This window comes from Heloderma suspectum, chromosome 2, assembly GCF_057233095.1.
Source record: "Heloderma suspectum isolate Gila_16-S chromosome 2, 16-S_ref, whole genome shotgun sequence".
Lineage (NCBI taxonomy): Eukaryota > Metazoa > Chordata > Lepidosauria > Squamata > Helodermatidae > Heloderma > Heloderma suspectum.
This window is the reverse complement of record NC_139459.1, coordinates 358637852-358660304: the sequence shown is the minus strand read 5'-3', so window position 1 is coordinate 358660304 and position 22453 is coordinate 358637852. Positions and strand designations below refer to the sequence as shown.

General features: G+C 48.6%; 1 protein-coding gene across 2 annotated transcripts in view; it reads left to right on the top strand.

Moving 5' to 3' along the window:
* Positions 1-1089: 1089 nt before the first annotated feature.
* NEU1 (neuraminidase 1) overlaps positions 1090-22453 on the top strand; it is a 31279-nt gene continuing 9915 nt past the window's right edge. Inside the window, exons 1-5 of one of the 2 annotated variants that reach the window (XM_084841037.1) lie at positions 1090-1381; positions 16394-16586; positions 17563-17825; positions 19300-19485; positions 21978-22197. In XM_084841037.1, the coding sequence (XP_084697163.1) occupies positions 1241-1381; positions 16394-16586; positions 17563-17825; positions 19300-19485; positions 21978-22197 (1003 nt within the window). In that variant the 5' untranslated portion in view covers positions 1090-1240. Of the gene's footprint in view, positions 1382-15206; positions 15311-16393; positions 16587-17562; positions 17826-19299; positions 19486-21977; positions 22198-22453 lie in introns of those variants that run through there. The other variant, XM_084841038.1, reaches the window with a different exon arrangement.

Below are 22453 nucleotides of genomic sequence, written 5' to 3'. Positions count from 1 at the left end.
GTGACCAACTCTCATTCCATAGTGCGGAAAAGATGAGACCCCTTACAGGGGTGGCAGAGTGTGAAGAAGAGAACTTCCTAGTGTATCCTTTTGAAAGGACAGGCATTTGAGGCTGGACATGGGACGTTTATTCCCTGCCCCTATGCATACTTATGCAGTAGCACCACGGAGTCCCATAGGTAATTCCCTGGGTAAGTGCAGGTACATTTGCCAGCCTTAGGGTGCAATCCTATGCATGTTTAGACAGAAAAAAGTCCTACAAATCCCAACAATGCACCCTTAATAGTGTTACTCGATCAAACCAGGGGTCGTAATTCAGCATCTGGCTTCCAGCAGCGGTCACACAACTGCCTTTGGAAAGCTTGCAGGCCAGACATGAAGGCAACACCTGTTTTGTTTGCTTCCCAGCATCTGGTAGTCAGAGGTATATTGTGGCTGGTCTGACCCTGATGCTGGGAAAGACTGAAGGCCAAAGGAGAAGAGGACGGCAGAGGATGAGATGGCTAGATAGCATCATCGATGCAATAAATATGGACTTGAGCACACTCCGGGAGAGAGCGCAGGACAGGAAGGCCTGGCGTGCTCTGGTCCATGGGGCCACGAAGAGTCGGACACGACTGAACAACAACAATGCGCAACTAGGGGCTATCTGCCATTGCTTTTATTTTTTAAAATAAAAAATAACCCGTAAGAGCAGCGTTCCCTACCCTGGTGCCCTCCAGAAGTGTTGGACAGCACCTCCAGTAATTCTCAGCCAGGTTCGGGAAGGCTGACCTAGAAGTTGTTCCTGCCTCTCCTCCCTCTTGCTGCTAAGGTCAGGAATGGGAATCTCTCGAAAATCTCCAGACACTTTGGCCTACAGCCCCCATCAGCCCCAGCCAGCGAAGGCGGACAACCGCGGGAGCCGCAGCTGAGCCCCGCCTCTTTCAAGAGGACGGCTAGTGGGCGGAGCTAGCGCTCCCGCGAACGTTACGCGGAAAGGTCCCCGAGCAGAGCGACCAGCGCCGCGGACCTCAGCTGTGCGAGGCCGCCGGAGCGCCGCCTACAGAACGAGCTCCGCCATTGGCCGCTCTTCCCCGGGGACGCCCCGACGTCAGCAGGCCGGAGCTTCTGCGGGCGCCTTACGCTCCTTTACCGCCGCTCTATGGTCTTGTTGCTCGAACGCGGAAACCCTCGCGGCTTGTAAAGCAAACTCGGGCGCCGGCGCGGGGCGAGCGCGGCGATCCCGACGGGCGCAGCGATGAGCCCCTGGCGCGACCTCTGGCGCGGACCCCGCCGCTGGAGGTGGCCGGACTCCGCGGGGCGCGGCCTGTGCCCTTGGGCGCTGCTCTTTCTGGGCTTTTGCTGCTGGCAGGCGCGTGGCGTGGCCACTCCGGATCAGGTAGGGGGCGAAGGGGCTCGGCCCCTGGAGCTGTCCGCGCCGCTTCCCAGCCCCAGCCCGCAAAGGGGAAGGCAGTGAGCCCCGCCCCAGATCCACTGCCGTGGGGACCAGCCATAGAAGGGTGGCAACAAGAAGTCTTGTGGCAACTTAAAGATTCAGGACATTTTACTGTGGCAGAAGCTGCCTTGGTTTATTATATGTGTATATCCTGCCTTTCCTCCAAAGAGATCAGGGCAGTGTACGTTTTATCCTTACGACAACCCTGTGAGGTAGGTCAGGCCAAGAGAGGGTAACGGGTCCAAGGCCGCCCAGTGAGCTTGAGGGCAGAGTAGGGATTTGAACCTGGGTCTCTCCATCCCTAGACCAACCCTCTAAGCCAGCCAGCCCCAACCTCATGCCCGGCAGATGTTTTGGACTGCAGCCCCACCTGGCATGGCCATGGATGATGGGGATTGTAGTCCAACACATCTGGAGGGTGCCAGGTTGGGGGGGCTGCTCTGGCCACTCCACCTCACGAGCCAGAGTCCACTTCATCAGATGTGTGTGCAGTCATCCTTTATATCAGAGGTGGGGAGCCTTCTTTTCTGTTGTTGTTAAGGCTGTTGACTCAAAGGAAAAAAAATACATCTGGGTGAGACACTAATGATTCACTAACTTATTGGTTAATTGTCTTATGTTCTTGTATTATAAATACCATAAATATATAAACATATTGTCATGCCTAGGAAGACAGTGCCGAGGTGTTGCTGTCTCCAAAGCTCAGACTACTCAGGTTGCTTGGGGTATCTTCCAGCAATGGTAGCCAGCTGACCACTCTCTTCAGTGGTCTTTCCCTTGGGAACTGTTGGCGGTGTGTGTGTGTCTTGGGCATCACTGCTGAAAGGTGCTTGGAGCACCGTCCATCAGCAGTGGCCAACTGGTACCTCTCCTGGCTGGCCCTTTCCTGGCAGAGCGGGGAACTCCTTGGAAATTAAGTGCAGCAGAGGTGCATCTGGCCCTGGGCTGAAAGCTCCCCACCCTGCTTCATATATAGGAATACCCGGTGTACAAGAGGGAGGAAAGGTGCTGCAGTGGTGCTTAAAGCTGGTTTTTGCTTCAACATGATTTTGTTGATGTTTTATTGTTATGAGTTTGAGCTGCTGCAGCAAGCAACTTCTAAAAATTGGTATCGATAGAATAAAAGGGGATTTAAAAAGCAAAAGCAACGTGGCATAGCGAGGGTGCTTACTGAAGGTCACTTAACACACGTCACCCTTGCAATGACTGTTTGTGGAAGAGGTGGTTTTCTCTCTTTCCTGCTGCCTCCACTGGCTCCCACCTTTTAAAAGGCATGCGTATGGGTGAAATGCAGATTATTTTGATCTGTGTTTGTGCTTATGAACCCAGTGTCAACTTGGAGCACGCGTGGCTTTTATTTTTTTTAATCTACTCATTTCCTTCTTTCTTTTGCTTTCACCTCAGCCTTTGGAGCAGGAAGTTCCCTGATATCCCTTCTTGGCAGTCTTAGATTCTGCACCACCTTCTCATGGACTCTTATGACTTTTGGCTCCATTTTCAGTCCAGTCCTGCTCCTGCACTCTCCTCCCCCCTCTGTTGCCATAGGTTCTTTACACATTAACTTTTCCCAAGATTAAGGTGTGGAGAGAGCAGCAAGAAATGGTTAGGTACACAGGACAACCGACGGTGATAGCAGCAGAAATCCTGAGCAAATCAGCCCATTTTGTTCCTAATCTGCTTTGCTTCAGCTTAGGGTCTGAACAAAGAGAAATTAGGGTCTGTGTGTCAATCTTGAGTATGTCCATCAGTCAGCCAAAAAGATATCAAAGGTGCTGCTTTGTCCCAAGGGGATGGTACTGGAATTTTAAGGTTGCTTATCATGGGTTAGTTCCTTCTTAAAGCAGCTTCATGCTTTCTGTGGCAGCCAGCTTCCGCCTTCTTGTCCTACAGTAAATTCATAATGCAGGGGTGGGCAGAAAGTAGGTCTTTAAGGGTTTTTGACTTCAGCTCCCAGCATTCTTGACCATTGGCCATGCTGGCAGAGGCTTCTGGGAGTTGAAGGCCAAAACATCTGGAGATCTACCTTCTGCCCACCCCTGCCATGAAGTGAAGTGGGTTGGTGGTGGCCCCTGAGCATTTGGAGAAATGCATCTGGGAACCATTGAGAAGGGCAACCTCTAGATATTTTGGACCGCAGTTCTCACAAGCTGCAGCCTGCATGGCCAGTGGTCAGGGACTATGGGAGTTGTAGTGCAAAACATCTGGAGGATACTAGGCTGCCTACCCCTATGTCCGCATCATAGTTTAAGGCAAGCTTCTCCAACCTGGTGCCATCCAGATATTCTGGACTGCAACTCCATCTATCCCTGACATTGGCCGTGCTGGCTGGGCCTGATGGGTATTGAAGTCCTAAACATCTGGAGGACACCACTTTGGGCAAAGCTGTTCTGGAATAATTAACAATGGTGTACAGCAGCCTCCTCCATCCTGGCACCCTCCAGATGTGTTGGACTACGACTCCAATCCCTGACCATTGGTCGTGCCAGCTGGGGGTGCTGGGAGTTGCAGTTGGGAGGATGCCAGGTTGGGGAATGCTAAGATATGCGGTGCAGTTATATGTGTGTGTGTGTGTCTGTTGCTGTGGAGCACACATCTCCTGTGAGTCAACCAGGCCAAGATGCCTGAATAGTTTCCTCTGGAGAAACAGGCTTCACATATTCTTCTCTGGTGCCGCTGAGGGGGGGACAATGCTTGCCGTTTTTCTCCCTTTGTTTCTTGTCCTCGTGCCCCTGACTCCTTGGCAATATTGCCCCCACCGTGTGCTCTTCCTTTCCATTGATGTCTGCTCTTCCTGTTTTATCAACTGGTCTTCTGTCTGCTCTGCCGCCAAAACCACTTCCTGATCTTGTAAATGGAGAGATTCGCTGTGCCTTGAGATCTGTTCAAACGGGCCTGTCAGTTGATCCTTAACCTTGGAGTTCTGCGTACTGCTGACACTGGCATCTGGACGCTTGGAATCTTATTGTGTTAGCACCTCACCTGGAGCTTCTGGGGAGGAGTGGGGGAACAAGCAATACAAACAATTCTGACTTACTGCTCCTTTAAATAGGATGGAGGCTTAAACTGTATACTATAGAAACCCCAGAAGCAGCTTCTTTATCCCATGCTGTACAAGGTAGGAACATAGAAAGCTGCCTTATACTGGGGCAGACTATGGCCTGGTTCAGACATAGTGCTCTTCATCTGATCAGTCTAGGAACAAGCTGTGTGCCCACGCACTCCCTCCCTTTCCTTCCTCCCCTTGTCTGCCTGGTTTCAGCACAGCTCTTGTGGTTTCTTCAGGCACAGTTTCCAGTGATGTCTAAACTGGCAAACTGTGGTTTGAGGCCTCCCTCCTTGTTTTATACCCTGAATTGAGTGACTCCTTAAACAACCGTTTTAGAGAGCCAGTGTGGTGTAGTGGCTAGAGTGTTGGACTGGGAGTCAGGAGATCTGGGTTCTAGTCCCCACTTGGCCATGGAAGCTCACTGGGTGACTTTGGGCCAGTCAGAGACTCTCAGCCCAACCCACCTCACAGAGTTGTTGTTGTGAGGATAAAATGGAGGAGGAGGAGGATTATGTATGCCGCCTTGGGTTCCTTAAGGAGGAAAAACGGTGGGATATAAATGGAATGAATGAATGAATGAATGAACAGTTTCCCAGTTCGGACATCATGGGAAGCTGTGGTTTCAGAAACCAAGACAGCTTGGTTGACATCAGGTGCTCAAGTGGAGGAGGGAATGCATGAGGCAAATGGATCTTTTCAGCTGGACCAAAGTGTCCGTCCAGCTCAGTAGTATCTATTCTGATTGGTGCTTCCGGATCTTGGGGAGGGCGTTTTCACATCACCTACTGTTGCCTTCCCCAACTCGACACCTTCCAGATTTGACCGTTTCCAGCAGGGTAGGTGTATTACCATTGAAGTAAAAATAACAAGAGTCTTGTGGCACCTTAGAGACTAACACGTTCATTATGACAGAAGATCTTGTGGGCAATAGCATCCATGTCATCAGATGCATGGATTATTATGGCGAGTTTCCCTTCCAGATGTTGTGGACTACAACTCCCGTGGCTGGGAATGATTAGTGTTGCCATCTAAGACATCTGGAGGACCCCAGGTTGGGGAAGGCTGAGCTAAGCCCAGTTCCTTTTATTTTAATTGGTGATTGAGTCTTCTGCATGCAAAGTGTGTGCTGTCCCACTGAGCTGTAGACCCTCCATTGTTGATAGCTCATACTGGAACAAAGGCCTCCTGCCCCATAAATGGTACAAGGATGTCCGGTAAGCACTTCACTAATCCTACATCCACGGAGAGCTTGGCCCCGGTCTCTCTCTGCCAAAGGACCGTGTGAAACTGGGTCTTTATAAGCTCCAGTGAGCCAGGTGGGAATATAGCCGCATCCATCAGGGAAGGAGAAGTACAGACTGGGTAGCTACAGGAGTAGGGGTGGCTGGCACAGGGGCGCGGTATTGAATGCAGGGGATAGAGAGATGTTGCCCAACAGGTAAGACAGGGCCTGTTTGACAGGACAGGCAGAATAGTTAGCTGCCTGGGGTGGCACAACTCACCAGGACATTTTGCTGGCTCTCGAAATGAAATTTAAGAACTGGTACCTGGGCAGGAAGTGGGGACCGAGGCCAAGGTGTTTCTGGGGGCATGGGCGTGGGATGGGATGGGAGAATTCTCAGGAGGCTACACGGCAGCCTGATGTTTCTGCCCGGATACCTTCTTTTGCAAGGGGACCATCTACCTGCCCTCATTTCTGATTTGTCTGCTGATTCGCTCTTTCTTCCTTACCTCTTTCCGTTCTGCCTTATGCGTGGGATTAAATGTCGAGCTGACCCCAACCTTCGCCGCTCTCTTCTCTTGGTACGTGGCCAAACTTTGAAAGGCTGAACAATAGACGTCAGAAGAGTGCATCTGAACATAATTCGTTGCTGCAACTTTTAAACAGTCCATGGTTTAACACTGAAACTGGGATGGGCAGCATTCGGTTTGTTGGTTTGTTTTAAGCCTGTTGAAACAAATGCACACAATTAATGCTGGCCCTCTAATTCCCCTTCCTCTTTTTAATGCCCTGTTATTTCAGCAATAGTACGATTTCAGAATTAGAGCACAGCAAGTGGGATCTAGAACAAAATGTTGCAGTGTGGGGTGCTTCGGTTCAGGATTCTAGACACGCCATTCCATTCTCCTCGACCCTTGTCTTTTCCCCTTTTTTAAATCATCCATCAGGCACCATTCTGTGCCCAGTGAGCAGGTGCAGTCCTAACTGGGTTGGGGGGGACACACGGGCAGATTTCTCTACTGATTTCTATGGGCAGCTCTCGCTTCCGTTCCTGGGGGCATTTACAAATAGCTCCTCAGTGTAAGCTAGGAAATGAGCTATCCATACAGTGAGATGGTTTTATCTAGATATTTTATAACTGTGTGTCTCTTCCTTTACCCTCCTTTTCTAGCTATTCCCTTCCATTCCCCCCTCTCACCTGGTTTTCGGTTTTTTTCTTCTCAATAGTCTGTCAGCATTTCTTGTGCACTAAGCACACACACTCCACAATGGCCTGTTGGGGGGGGTGTCTCCCCTCTTAAAGCCTTTTTCTATTTTTTTTTTTTTTGTATTTTTGCAAACCCCAGGGCTACCCTGAATCTGCTGATACCTTCCTCTTGTGCATGGCTGTTGCTGTTTTGGCTACATGAACAATGGCACTCAATGGCTTGAACCGGAATTAGAATATAGGATACATAGACCTGGTTTGCTGTGGTCCATGGGGTCACGAAGAGTCGGACACGACTTAATGACTGAACAACAACAGACCTGGTTTGCACATCACAACAATCCAATTTTTTTTAATGTTACTCTCACTTCTTATTATAGGAGGCCAAATAATAAACATAAAGCATGGTCCAGTCAAAGTGACACACATTTCAAATGCAGTGATGTTTATTTTTAATGGGTTAAGCGCATCCTGAACTCTTCCATTAAAATCTGTGAGACAGGTTTGCATGTAACGACAACCCATGGGTTATTTAAACCATGGGTTGTTGGGGCCAAGTGTGAGAGAGTGAGTTGCCTCCTGCACGCTTGCCACTTCTGCTTTGTTAAACAATGCAGGAATGCCCTTTTCCTGGGTTGTTAGTCATGATGTCTGAACCTAGCATTCTGGGTTGTTGAGGGTTAAGCAATCTAGACTTTGAACCCATGGTTTGTTGTTGGGTTCAAACCCGGGGCTGTCTAACTCTCAACAACCCCAGGTGCCAGGTTTGGATGTCATGACTAACAACCCAGGAATGGAGCATTCCTGGGTTGTTCAGCAGAAGTGGTGAATGGGCAGGAGGCAGCCTACTCACTCCCACGTAGCCCCTTGTTAATTTGGCCCTGTTTAACTTCAGAGCCTATACAAGATGGGTTCTAAACACCCCAGTGGGTAACCAAGCTAAGTCCAAACAGGTAAACGTCACTACAGATAAAATTGTAAATTGAAATATATTAATGCCTTATTTAAGAAAATTACAAAATTAAAGAATGTCGCATGGTGGTTATATGAGCATTAGAAATGTTCTTTGTGATTACAGGGAAAGCAAATGTAACAGAAATGTGAGCTTAACCAAAAGAATTGCAATTGACAAAGCTGGCACTACAAATGTAGCGAGCGAGATAACAACTTGAGCTTCTAACATTGTTATGACTCCTCTTTCTTATCCTCCGGCTTACTACTTGGAATTTAACGCTAAACTAAAACATTGTTAACTCTCCCTTTTACTTCCTCCTGCACATTACTTGAATATAAAAAACTAAGCTAAAGCATTACTAAGTTCCTCTAGGTATGTGAAGCATTATGTTAGATAAAGGTAAAAGCTAGAGTGAAACTGAAAACCGAAGACTTGGAAATAATTCTAAGTTTCATCTTCAAAAATAATTCTAAGTCCCAACCTCAGAAATAATTCTGTCCCAACCTCAGGAAATATTCTGAGTCGTAGCTTCAGAAATAACTCTAAGTCCCAAGCTCACAAATAAAGTCTAAGTCCCAATTTCAGAAAGTGACGGGTTAAAACCATTTGCAAGTTCTAAGGTCTGGGAGTCTGAGGCGGTCCATAATTACTCAAAGCCTTGGGTCTGTGAAGCAGCAAGGAAGTGAAGTGAAGCAGCAACAGCAGAAGAACGAAAGAGCTCTCCTTACCTGTGATTTTGTACACTCTTGAAGTTAGGGCCCTCAATGAGTAATGAGACAACCATCTTCCAATCAAAATGGGGTGCATGGATGGTTCGATCACTCGCTAACCAATCAGAAGTGAGGTGTCTGTCTCCAGCCATCTCATGCTTTATGCCTACATGTTTTGGGAACATCTCTGATGGAATCCTTCTGGACAAGCTATCTGGGCTGGGAGGTGGCTCTTCTCCTACTTGGATAGTTGATTCCAGAAGGTGGTGCTGGGGGAATCATTGCTCTGTGCCTTGGCAACTATGTACCACAGGGCTCTATTTTATCCTCCATGCTGTTTAACATTTACATGAAACTGCTGGGGGAGGTTATCTGGAGGTGTGGGCTGAGGTGTCAGCAATATGTGGAAGACACCCAGTTCTATCTCTCCTTTTCATCAAATCCAGGTGAGGCAGTGGGTGTTCTGAACCAGTGCCTGGGCATGGTAATTGACTGGATGAGGGCCAAAACTGAGACTTCAATCCAGACAAGATGGAGGTGCTGTTAATGGGTGGTTCATCTGCCCGGCTTAAGTGATGTTCAACCTGTTCTGGAAGGGGTTGCACTCCCCCTCAAGGATCAGGTTCATAGTTTGGGGGTGCTCTTGGATCCAGAACTGTCACTCAAGGCACAGGGGGGCTTGGTGGCATGGAGCACCTTTTATCAGCTTAGGCTGATATACCAACTACATCCCTACCTGGACAGAGATAGCCTAGCTACAGTTATCCATGCTATGATAACCTCTCGTCTGGATTACTGCAATGCATTATACATGGGTCTGCCTTTGAAAATGGTTCGGAAACTTCAGCTGGTCCAAAATAGGGCAGCAAGACTATCAACAAGGACTGGCCAACATGAGCATATTATGCCAGTACTCTCATCTGCACTGGCTGCCAGTCCATTTCCGGCCCGATTTAAAATGCTGGCAGTAACATTCAAAGCCCTAAATGGCTTGGGGCCAGGCTACCTGAAGGATTGTCTCCTCCTATTTACACCTGCCTGGACCCTAAGATCAGCTTCAGCAGTCCTTCTACGGGAGCTCCTGCCAAAGGAAGTGAGGTGGGTAGCTACTAAGAGGGCCTTTTCTGCTACGGCACCCCAGTTGTGGGATGAGCTTCCCAGAGAGGTTCGCCTGGTGCCTACATTGTGCTCTGTTCAGCACCAAGTGAAGACCTTTTTATTCTCCCAGGCATTTTAGTGTTTCAATTTGTTTTTGTCCGATATTGTTTTTTTTTTTAATTGCTCTGCTGCTATTTATTTATTTATTGCATTTATACCCCGCCTTTCTCCCTCTCGCAAGGAACTCAAGGCGGCTTACATTATCCTCCTCCTCACCGTTGTGCTAGCTTCTGTTGGTCATTTTTATTTTTATATTGTGGTTTTAAACTTTTATATTGTATTTTATCATCTGTATTTTATTGCCTGGTATTTTATGGTTTTAATCGTTGTGAATGGTATTGGGCAGTATAAAAATGAAATTAATAAATCATACCACTAAGAGGTTAATTTGAATCTCTTAAATGTGGCTAAAAGTCTACTAGCTGGGCGTGTTATCTTGATTCACCTGTTTCTCCCTGGTACATTTTCTTTGAACTCACGTTCATCTTTGGTCAGATTTGGTCATAGCCGCCCCCAACATCTCCTCCCAATTGTTGCTCATGCTCAGGGCTATGGCTTCCTGTGCCCATCTGGCACTGAGTAAGAACATTGTCTTATCTGCAGGTGTACACCACAAGCAGTCAAACAGTAATTTTTTTCCTCCCATCGGGCATCTGAGCATGCTCAGTTCTTCTCATCTTTGTCTGCCTTTGTTGCCTTGAGCTTGCTTTGTGAAGCTGCTTGCAAAGACAGCTGCATTTTCCCCGTCTTCTGCAAAGTCTTAGTTAGAGGTATTATACTGCCATAACATCAGTTAGCATAGAATCAGAACTTCAAGGTCTTCATGCGCATGAGTCAGGGGTCTGGATTATAAGTATGAGGTCTTCCTAACTATGAGTCTGGGGTCTGGAATATAAGTATATCTTCTTAAATATGAGCCTGGGAACTTTTAGGGGGTCTTCTTGTAGGTCTCCCCAAAACCCTCATTCAGGTCATTCAACCATAACATATCAAATTAGCCATCTTCAGTTTGAAGTAGCCTCTTCAGTCTTTTGTTAGCAAAATTATTTAACTGTTTTAGTACCAGATTAACATTCCTCAAATTCATGGGTTGTTTAACTCATGAATTGGCGCTACTGGTGAACCAGGTCACAGTAGTACTTAGCAGTCCAGAGAGATCATGCAGTCCACAAGGTTCTGGGCTGTGAAATCCATAATCCTTGTTCCAGTTGATGTATTGGGTTTATGTAAAAAAAGCTATTCAGCCAAGACACAGTGATGAGTAGTTTGATTATTACCACTAGAATAAACATAGCTTAAAAGATGAAATTTATGCATGCCATCATAAGGAAACAAACATGAGGGGGGATAGATAACTTTTTAAAAAGTAATGCATTTGAGAGGGAAATCTTTTTAAACATTGTATAAAGCAAGAAATGTACACATCCCACGTCAGACAAATCTTCTTTAAATTACATTAAAAAAAATAATCCTTACAGCTTTGATTAATCCCATCTCATGATCAATTTAGTAGCATTTCCAGAAAGTAGAATTGCCTCTCTCTAGCGGACAGAAAACTCTTGTCTGCTTGATAACAACCTTTAATTTGAAGTAAGCTTTGATTATACCAGGCAATAGTCTTTGGGTGTTTAGCAGATATAACTGACATACTGTAAGTCTTTCAAGCAAGTCTCTGGCTTCCTGTCAGACTTGAGTATGCTAGATCAGGAGATCCAGCTGGAGATAACAGCGGGGTTTCCTTTAGCTTCCCTTCCTAATAGCAAGGGCGAGTGGCACGCTAAGGGGAGTCCCCACTGTTATCTCTGATTACTGATTGGAGATAACAGTGGGGGTTTCCTTAGCACACCACTTGTCATCCCAATTGGGAGAGCAAGCAGCACGCTAAATGCTTTGCTTGCCCCACGTCCTCCCAAGTGGGGGGTGGGCACTGGACAGGCAAAGCCACCTTGGCCGAGGTGCTGTCAGGTGGTATGGCCATGCCCCCTTATGTCATCATGGAGGGCTGGTGGGGGGGGGGTCACATTTGGCTCCCCATAAAAATTAAGTTAAAACTCCATGTTAGGCATAATTAGAAAAGGAATTGAGAATAAAACTGCCAATATCATACTGCCCTTATACAAATCTATGGTGTGACCACACTTGGAATACTGTGTACAGTTCTGGTCACCACACCTAAAAAAAGATATTGTAGAGATAGAAAAAGTGCAGAAAAGGGCAACTAAAATGATCAAGGGGCTGGAGCCTCTCCCCTATGAGAGAAGGTTACATCAGCTGGGATTGTTTAGCTTGAAAAAAGGAGGGTAAGGGGAAACATGATAGAGGTCTACAAAAGTATGCATGGTGTGGAGAATGTGGATAGGGAGACATTTTTCTCCCTCTCTCATAATACTAGAACCAGGGGTCATCCTATGAAGCTGATTGGTGGGAGATTCAGGACAGATAAAAGGAAGGACTTCTTCACATTGCGCATAGTTAAATTACGGAATTTGCTACCACAGGATGTCGTGATGGCCACCAATCTGGATGGCTTTAAAAGGGAGTTAGACAAATTCCTGGAAGAGAAGGCTGTCAGTGGCTACTAGCCTTGATGGCTATGTGCTACCTCCAGTACCAGAGTCAGTGAGCGTATGTACACCAGTTGCTGGGGAACATGCGTGGGAGAGTGCTATTGCACTCATGCCCTGCTTGTGGGTTCCTGGTCGACAGCTGGTTGGCCACTGTGTGAATGGCATGCTGGACTGAATGGACCCTTGATCTGATCCAGCAGGGCTCTTATGTTCTTAAGTTCCCCACTCCTGCACTAATAGATTAGGCATATCCTATAGCAACCTTTCCCAACCTTGTGCCCTCCACATGTGTTGAACTGCAACTCCCATCATCCATTAGCCACACTGACTACAGATAATAGGATTTGGAGTCTAACATATCTGGAGGGCACCGGGTTGGAGAAGGCTTCCCTAGAGGGCTTGAGCTAACCATTCCTCATGTCTCTAACATAGAATCATAGAATAGTAGGGTTGGAAGGGGCCTACAAGGCCATCGAGTCCAACCCCCTGCTCAAGGCAGGAATCCAAGTCAGAGCATCCCTGACAAATGGCTGTCCAGCCTCGATAATGTGGAACATGATAATGGAACATAATATTGTTAAACAGTTGGTAGCCCAAAGAACAAATATTCTGATAATATTCTGGAACATGATAATGTGTTCCAGAATCCACCAGCAATACCTTTCTTAGGACTAACCAAAATATGCACAAAATCATGGACAAGCTTTCGAGACCTCCAGATCTCTTCATAAGGCGAAATGTTACAAAAATGGGGGGGGGGGGGGAGAGGCTGACTTGACGTTGAAGTCATGAACTCTGTATGGCCAAAGCCTAAAGATGGAGTGGAGGTGGCTGCAGCAGCGGTGGAATACACGTAAATGGATCTGGTTCTACAGGTGTCATGCAGATTTCAGGCTGCACCTACTGTATATACAATCGTCTATATTAAAACAGCAGTGAGAAGAAGGTAGTTCTGGATCTGCTGGTAGATTTTGGGGTGATTTGGAGTAGTTCGCCAAGGATTTCTGACTATCACTATCAGTACTTTCTGCATTTATTTTCCTCCTGTTTGCAATCCCCCCCCCCTCGCCGCCAGCACCACCACAGTACACCCACGGAAACTCTGTGTGTGTGTGTGTGTGTGTGTATACCTGAAGCGCTCAATAACACTCCACACATTGAATGAAGTGGCATAAGCTTCACAAAACCTTATGCCAGAATAAATTGGCTAGTCTTTAAGTCTCTTTGTTCTTTGGGCTACCAACTGTTTAACAATAGCAACAGCAAAATGACTTCGCTGCCCTAAATTATCCTGCTGAGCTGAAGAAAGCGGCAAAAGGGGAGTGGATTTTTGGTGTGGAAGGACTGTGAGCTGCATTCAGTTCTGATATTTAAAAATATGCCCTGGGCTCAGAATTCTTTAACACTAAGCGTGTGTCATTTGGGCCAGGCTCCTGTTGGTGGACCTGGGGAGGGGGAGTTTAACAAAAATAACAACCCCTAAGTAGATTCCCCCAAGCCTGAATTCTGCCCATCCCTGTGTTAGAGTAGATCACCGCGACTCCCATACACACACTGGCAGTCTGATGGTGGAGCCTAGATACAGCTTTGCCACCACTATGAGAACTAGGCCCTAGGATATTTTATGATATCCTGTTTCAAGGGGTATTTTGATGCTTTGCTTTCTAACTTGTTTGCAGAATGATTCATCAGCACCTCCAATCACATGCCTTGCAGGAACAGCAGCTCTGCACACACAAGGCACGAGAAACATACAGGATGTGTGACAAGCAGTGGAAAGATTCACATTTGCTTTAGGGTTGTTTTCTTTTCAGTACACCAAAGCTGAACTAGAGTCCTGCCCTTATGTTTTAGATGCACTTAGGGCACAATCCTGTGCATCTTTAGACAGAAAAAGATCCTACAACTCCCAGCATTTGAATTGATCCCTTATTATGCCCCACATTTTTATTATGTGTTTCATTTATATCCTGCCCTCCTTCCATGAAGCTTGAAGCGGCACAGACCTCGCCTGTTGCTCAGATGGGCATTTTGCATGTCTACATATATGCCTCACCCAACCTAGTCCCCTCCAGCAGTGGCTGTGGTGGCCGGGGATGATGGGATTGTAGTCCAACACATCCAGAGGGCACCAGGTTGGGGAAGGGGGATATATACTAATGGGACCTGCAATAAAATGTTGCAGTGTATTTTCACTTCCAAAGATGAGTGCTCCTGTGTTGTCATTCTTTTATTAAATTTATATCCCACCTTTCCCCTAAAATAGGACTCAACATGATGACAATAAAATGCAGAAACCATGACAGTTATAATTAAAATGCATCCAATGAAAACAAATAAAAATAAAAGACAAACACATCAATAAGAAAGAAAAAAACAGCACCCACTGGATTAAAAACCCAATTTGGCAGCAAATCAGCTTAGAGGCCACAAGTGTGTCTGAATCAAAATGTCTTTGCTGGCTGGAGGAAGGATAACAGATGGAGCAACTCGGCCTCTCCTGGTAGGGACTTCCAGAGACTGGGAGCAGCTGCCGTGAAGGCCCTCCCTTGCATGTCCATCGAGCGTGCCTCTGACAGTGGGAGCATGCTTCTGACTGACAGTGGTGGGACCGAGCAAAAGACCTCTCCTGAGGAACTTAAAACCCACAGTATTTCAGATAGCCTGGTCTCAAGCCATATAAGCCGCATCAGGGAGCTGACCGATTCAGGCTTCTCCACCATGCCATTCCATTTTTCTTTTGCAGCTCATAACATCCTGCATTCCACCATATTGTCGCAGCCAGGGAAGGTTGTGCGGCGGAGGGCCTCTTGTCAGCAACAGGCTCATGGAGGGCATTCCCCCCTGCCACCGTTATAGTTCCCCAACCCAACTTAAGGGCTTTTGTTTTCCTTTCTTTGTAGTCCTGCAAACCTCGGGGTTCTCGCAAGCCTGCGGACGCTTCCCTCTTGCGCGTGGGCATGCTGTTTTGGCTACATGAGGATTGGCACTCAGGGAATTGAGACGGGTATTACATGGTGATGTTTAAGTGATAGTGATGGTGATGGATCCCATGGCAGGAATGTGACGCTGCCCGCCCCTTGCTTTGCCTGAGGCAGCAGTCCCTGGGGTAGATGGGAAGGGTGTGGAGTGGAGGAAAAGCACCAGGGGAGTCAGGACTGGAGCGCCATCTCCTTCGTGTCCAGCTTGACCACTGTTTAGCTCGGGGGTAGTTAACCTGGTGCCTTTCCAATGTTTTGGATTACAGCAGTCATAAGTCCAGGCCATCAGGGCCATTGGCGAGGGATTGTGGGAGTTGTAGTCCAAGACATCTGGAAGGCACCAGGTTGCCTACCCCCGGCTTAGCTTCTCATTCCTGTGTGGGGCATAGTGGCTAGTGTGCCAAATTCGGGCTTGGGAGACCCAGGTTGAAGTCTCTGCTCAGGCATGAAGCCCATTGGGGGCTTTAGTCAGTCGCTCTCCCTCAGGCCTATCTCACAAGATTGTAGCAGAGATAAAAAGGGGGAGGGTGAAGAACCATGCCTTGAGCTCAGGGAAGGCAAGGCAGGATATAAAAGAGAGAGATAAACACACAGGTTATCTGGAGGATAAAGGCCTTCCTCAGTACCAATCTAGCAATCGCTAAGACCCTCAGAAGAGGCCCTGCTAGATGTACCGTGACCTGCAGATTGCCATCTGGTGGTAACCTGGATGTGGGCCTTCTCCGTGGTGGTGCCCACCTTATCGAATGCCCTCCCCCTTGTATTCAGTGGGCGCTAACTGTGGCGTATTTTAGGCGCCTGTTAAAGGCCCATCTCTTTGTCCAGGCCTTCCCTGAATGATTGAGCTGCCCTGTTAGTTTGTTAATGATACATTTTAAGTTTTGGTTTGTAAACCGGTTAGAGATATTTTTGAGACACACATATAGACGTACACCGATTTTTTAAGAAGCCAGTTTCCAACATTTGGTCACGCTCTAGCCGTGACCAAGAAACCACACCCAGGGCAGGGCTGTGAGCTGGGGTTTGCCACATGGATGATGCCCTTTCTCTGCACACACACTACCTCCCTTGCACCGCCCATCCTTCCTTTCTTGGGTTTCTCTCGGTAGGTGAAGCCCCTCATCACCATGGAGCAGTTGCTATGGGTGAGTGGCAGCGTGATTGGGGAAGTGAACACATTCCGGATCCCCCTCATTGCGGCGACGTCTCGGGGCACCCTGTTGGCCTTTGCAGAAGCCCGGAAGCACTCCTCCTCTGACATGGGAGCGAAATTCATAGCCCTTCGCAGGTCGCAGGACAAAGGTTTGAGAGGCTGAGAGTGGGGAGGAATGGAAGGTAGCAAGACGTGTTTGTGTGTGTGTGTTGGAAGTAGGAATGGCCGTTGCGGAGAAATCCAGCCCTTTTTGGGCCCAACAGATCCCCGTCTTGGCTTGCATTTGCGAGCAGAGCCGCAGGTTAGTTCCCGAAACCTGGGAACTTTATCAGATGGGTTTTTAATTTGAGCAAAACTGCAGGTATAAACAGTCTAATTTGCGCAAATTAGACTATTTATGCCTGCAATTTTGCGCAAAATGCACTATTTACGGCCGCAATTTGTATAAATAGCCCCCCCCCCCTCCACGAGCTGGCTTGACTCATCGCACGCTGAACTAGGCCAGCTCACGGATGAGCAAGCCAGAGTCCAGGGGGTCAAGCTGGCCAAAACCTGCTGAGCTCCACCCCACAAACAGATTTCTCCAACATCCCTAGTTGGAAGGAATGAGAGTGTGTCAGCGGCAACTGAGGAGGAGAAAACTTAAATTCCCCCTCTTTCCCCATATAATTCAAGCACTTCAGGAAACACAAGACAAATAACGTTCAGGTATAACCACTTTCCCTAACCCAGTGCTCTCCAGATATGCTGGACAGCAGCTCCCAACATCCCCAGCTAGCTTGGCCAATGATGGGAGGGTGAAGTTATAGCCCAACACATCAGGAGGGCACCAGTGGATTGGCTTGAGGTCTATAGTGGCCCTGGCCTATATGTTGCCAGTGAGGGAGACAGTTTCTCCTAAATGTTTTTTTTTCTTTTCTGCTGGCTGCAGATGATGGGAGTTGTAGTCCACGACATCTGGAGAACACCAGGCTGTGGAAGGCTATATCAGACTGTATTTCATCTTTGTTGTGTGTTTTTTTGCTCCTTTGATTGTAGGCCACCTTGGGTGCAGTACATGCAATAAAAGGGCAAGGTATGGATGTCTGTAATAAGTATAACTCGTTTCCTGCATGCCTTTTCCAGGTGCTACCTGGAGCCCCACTTCATTCATAGTTGATGATGCTGCCCTGAAAGACGGCCTCAACCTCGGGGCCGTGGTGGTGGATTCGGAAAAGCACTTTGTCTTCCTGGTATATACCCTCTGCGCCCACTACTACAAATGCCCCACCTCCAGCGTCATGATCATTCGCAGCAGCAATGACGGGGTCACGTGGAGCGTCCCCCGGAACCTCTCTGAGGATATTGGCACTGCCATGTTTGCCCCTGGACCAGGTTATGGCATCCAGGTGAGCCTGCATATGCCAGATGAAGGTGTGGTACTGAATAATATGCCATTTTTCTTATTCACGTGGTTGTGTCTGCCATGATTTCATGGGAAAAAGAAAGGCAAGGTTCCTCCTGTGCAAGCACCGAGTCATTGCTGACTCCTAGAGACATGCCGCTTTCGCTGGCGTTTTCATGGCAGACTATAGCGGGGTGGTTTGCCATTGCCTTCCCCAGTCGTGACTACCTTTCCCCCAGCAAGCTGGGTACTCATTTTACCGACCTCGGAAGGATGGAAGGCTGACTCGACCTGAGCCGGCTATCTGGGACCCAGCTTCTGCTGGGATTGAACTCAGGTCGTGGGGAGAGTTTCGGTTGCAATACTGCTAAGTATTGCTAAGTACCACTCTGCGGCACACGAGGCTCTATGGGAGTCCATGGGAGTGCAGGGAAAAAGCATTGAATGTGGTACTGGGCCCAGTACTCTGCTTCTTGACAATCTTAGCTTTCATTTAATAAAGGAGCAAGTTCCTAGTCCTCATGATTGCGAAGATTTGCTCAAAAGCATATCGAGCAGGCCTGCTAAAATCTGAGAAGCTTGAGGGGTGGCAGGGAATGGTGCGGGCCAGTGGTGCTCTGCATAACTCCTTTCTCCTCACCCCCACCCCCGCCACCATCCATGACTAGCATCACCAAAATAGATTATACAAAACAGTAAACACTGCAGAAGACATTACTCAAAGCTAGAGAAATTGTGCGAATTTGTTCGGTGTACATGTTATACACTTTCCAGTTGGGAGGGTGAGCAGTGCGCAAGGAAATCACACCGCTTGTCCTCCCAATCGGAATCTCCCATTATCTCTGATCATTGGTTGGAAATAACAGGAAGGGTGTGTGCATGAAGCCAGGGACTCGTCCGGGGCTGGGAGGAGCCGGATCTCCCAGTGCTAGCTGACTTTTCCTTCACACACCTCTTGCCACCATCGATGAGGACATTGAGAGGCAAATGGAGGAGGCACCTGACTCAGCCAGTTTGGGATGCCATAAAATTGAGGCAACTACTAAAAGAGCCACGTTCCTACCTCCATCAGCAAAGGGATTAGGAATGGGGAAGTAGCCAATGCTGCCCCTGCACCTCTGCTGATTATCTTGCACCAGCGGAACCCACCGCCAGCGCAAGCAATCTGGGAAACGAGCTGAGATGCTCGTTTCCAGAATGAGCCATGTCAGTGGAGCTCCCTTCCATGAGCTTGGCTGACCCGTTCCATTCCGGATTGTTTCCCATTGCTTTAGGAAGCACTTGCTTCCCGTTGCACCGGTGGTGGGTCCCGCTGAAGCATGGCTGGCGTTGGGTACTGCCCAGGGCTCCCATCCTGCTCTCCATGGAGAGGAGGGGCTCGCATGGGAGGAGACGTTCTCAGGAGCGGAAGGAGAGAAGTACTCAAGGGCAGGGTCAGCAAACGGGCCTGAGTTCCACCCATCACCTCCGGTTTCCAGAAGCGCTACGAGCCCAAGAAGGGGCGTTTGATCATCTGTGGCCATGGAACACTAAAGCGGGACGGGGTCTCCTGCCTTCTCAGCGATGACCATGGTTTGACGTGGCGATACGGGCGGCAACCCTTGCACGGGATCCCTTTCGGCACGGATAAGATCCCCAGTGACTTCAGTCCGGATGAGTGCCAGGTGGGTATGACAGTGAACACTTTGCTACATTGCTGCAAGGAGCAGGAAGGAATCAAACACTTACTCCACCCCCACGTTTCACACGCACTCCACCGATATGGTTACATGTGAACACGCAAATGAGGCAGTAGTACGAAGAGCAGGGCACTTGTTTACTCCCCTAGGTAAACACGAATTTTACCCCCGCAGGTAAACACGAATTTAGGGCACTCTTTGCAGGTTGTGAGAATTTGGCTTCCAGTGCAGCCATAAACTTCCTGCGAATCTCAGTAGAGAATTCAGGGGGGGCGGGGGGATGCTTTCTAGTCCTCATGATTCTACAGAAAAAATTAAAAATACAGGCAATGTGATCCTGCCCAAGTTGACTCAGAAAACCGCCTGTTACCACTGGACTTTTTCTCTGCAGACTGGAATTTATCTCAAGTGGCTCTTTCCATGACTCAAGCTTTTGCAGTCTCTGAAAGCTGCATCACTTAATGCTGCTCACAGTGAACGGAAACTTTTGACGTGCAGAACGTTGCCGTTCACCTTTGCAGTCCACATGCACGGGCAGGGACGAGCGAACCATTTCCCCCTCTGGCTGCAGCCCCCTGTGCCACATCAGACACCGCTGGGAAAATCTCCCCCCGCCCTTGCCCCCAAGTGCTTCTGCAGTGGCAGTTCAACGTAGATAGGGCTGCAGTGGGACTGGGGAAAGGGCTGAAAAGCCTTGGTGCGTGAGGCCCTCTATATCCCGTGCTAGTAGTTTAATACTTTTAGAGTGCAATCCTATTCATGTTCTCCATGCTGGCTGGGGAATGCTGGGACTTGCAGGAATTCCTGGCGTCTAAACATGCACAGGATTATACCTGACATATTACCTAAAGAGCCACGCTTTTGTGAAAGTCATCTCTGTGGCTGGATGAGTGGCTGATTGGAGCCCTTGCTTATAGAGTGGAAAGGTGGCACTGCTGTAGGGGGCTGTACCTTTAAAAAACTGGGGAGGCGCCATAGCTCAGTGGTAGCGTGCCTGCGGAAAGTCCCAGGTTCAAGCCCCAGCATATGCAGCTAAAAACCTGCCTAAGATCCGAGAGAGGAGTTGTCCATCAGAGTAGAGAGTGCCAAGCTGGATTGACTAAGAGTCTGGGCTGGTTCACACAATTGCCACAGCCCACCATGGCTAATTTAAGCCGTGGTAGGCTGTGGCGTGTGCCAGCAGGCATTTTGGATATTCAACCCCTGGTGGGGGATTGCCATGGTTTGCTGTGACTTCCGAGCCCAGGCCGCAGGGCTTGTCAGAGTGGGAAAGAGCCCTCCAATAACCTTACAACCGACCATGGGTTACTGGAGGGTTGTTTCCCCCTCCAATAAGGCACGCCGCCTGGGTTAGGACAACGGGACAAGCTGGGGCTTCAGTAGGCAATGTGGTGCCCGTGGGCGCCACAGCTCATCATGGCTTAAGCCACGGTGAGCTACAGTGATCATGCAAACCAGGTCACTGACTTGGTATCAGGCAGCTTTATGTGTAACCCCTGCCTTTGTATTCATTGGTCCGTACAGTGGGAGCAGGTTAAATAGAGCTTTGGCTATTGGGCGGTAAAAAGGTAAAGGTGAAGGTGTCCCCAACCAGTCGTGTCCGACTCTAAGGTGCGGTGCTCATCCCCGTTTCTAAGCCGAAGAGCCAGCGCTGTCCGAAGACGCTTCCGTGGCCATGTGGCCAGCATGACTGAACACCGAGGTGCACGGAACACTGTTACCTTTCCCGCCGAGGCGGTACCTATTTATCTACTTGCAATTTCTTGCTTTCGAACTGCTAGGTTGGCAGGAGCTGGGACTGAAGACGGGAGCTCACTCCGTCACGCAGCACTCTGGTCCCGAACTGCTGACCTGCCGACCTTCCAGTCTGCAGTTCAGCGTCTTAACCACTAAGCCACTGCAGTCCCCACAATTTCTATACCGCGGTATAGAAATGAAATAAATAAAATAAAATAAATAATTCTTGCTGAGCCAACTGGGTAAAATACTGCCTGCAGGGTTCCCCCCCCCACTTCCGTCTCTTTAAATAAAAGTAGAGTACGTTTAATTAAACAAACACACTTAAATGTGAAAGAGGGATCTGGAATACCCTTGAGGGGGCCAGGCTCTCTGTTGTACTGCCCTGCTTATATAACCTCGTCCCTTGAAAGCCAAGGTTTCAGAGCAGCCCGCTCAGATGGTAGCTTCTCCTTTCTTCGGGTCGTCCATTTTAAAATTCTACATCAGCCTTCCCCAACTTGGTTCCCTCCAAATGTTTTGAACCACAGCCCCCGTCATCCCTGACCCTTGGCTGTGGTGGCTGGGGCTGATAGGAGTGGTAGTCCACAGCATCTGGAGGGCACCAGGTTGGGGAAGCCTGGGCTAAGTGGTACAAGGGGAGGAGGCAGAGGAGAGTGGAGCACCCAGGACAAACCAAGGGAACCTTCTTGCTTCCCCCAAACATGTCCTTATCTACATTCCCAACTGTCTGTTTACAGCCCTATGAGCTGCCAGACGGCTCTGTGGTGATCAACACCAGGAACCAGAACTTCTACCACTGCAGGTGCCGCATCCTGATACACAGCAACGACGCCTGCGAAACCCTCCCACTGGAAAACGTGACCTTTGACATGACCTTGGTGGACCCGGCTGTGGCCGCAGGGGCCCTCGTCAAATCTGGCCTCGTCTTCTTCAGCAACCCAGCTCATGAGAGTCAACGTGAGTGAAAAATTGGAGCGTGTGCATGTCTCAAACTAGGCTCTCCAGCTTGACTATAGCTGAGCTACCCATGGAAGTAGCGGTGTCTTTAGGAGCCATTTTCAAAATTCTAGCAGAAGAGGAGGTTGCAGCCCTCAAGAAGGTGATTCTTGATTTACCACAAAGTTGGATCCTAACCAGGCTTCTGCGAATGCAAAGTCTCTCTTGGTTTATAGACAGGACCAAGGTCCAGTGGGGGCAGGGAGGCAATTTCCTC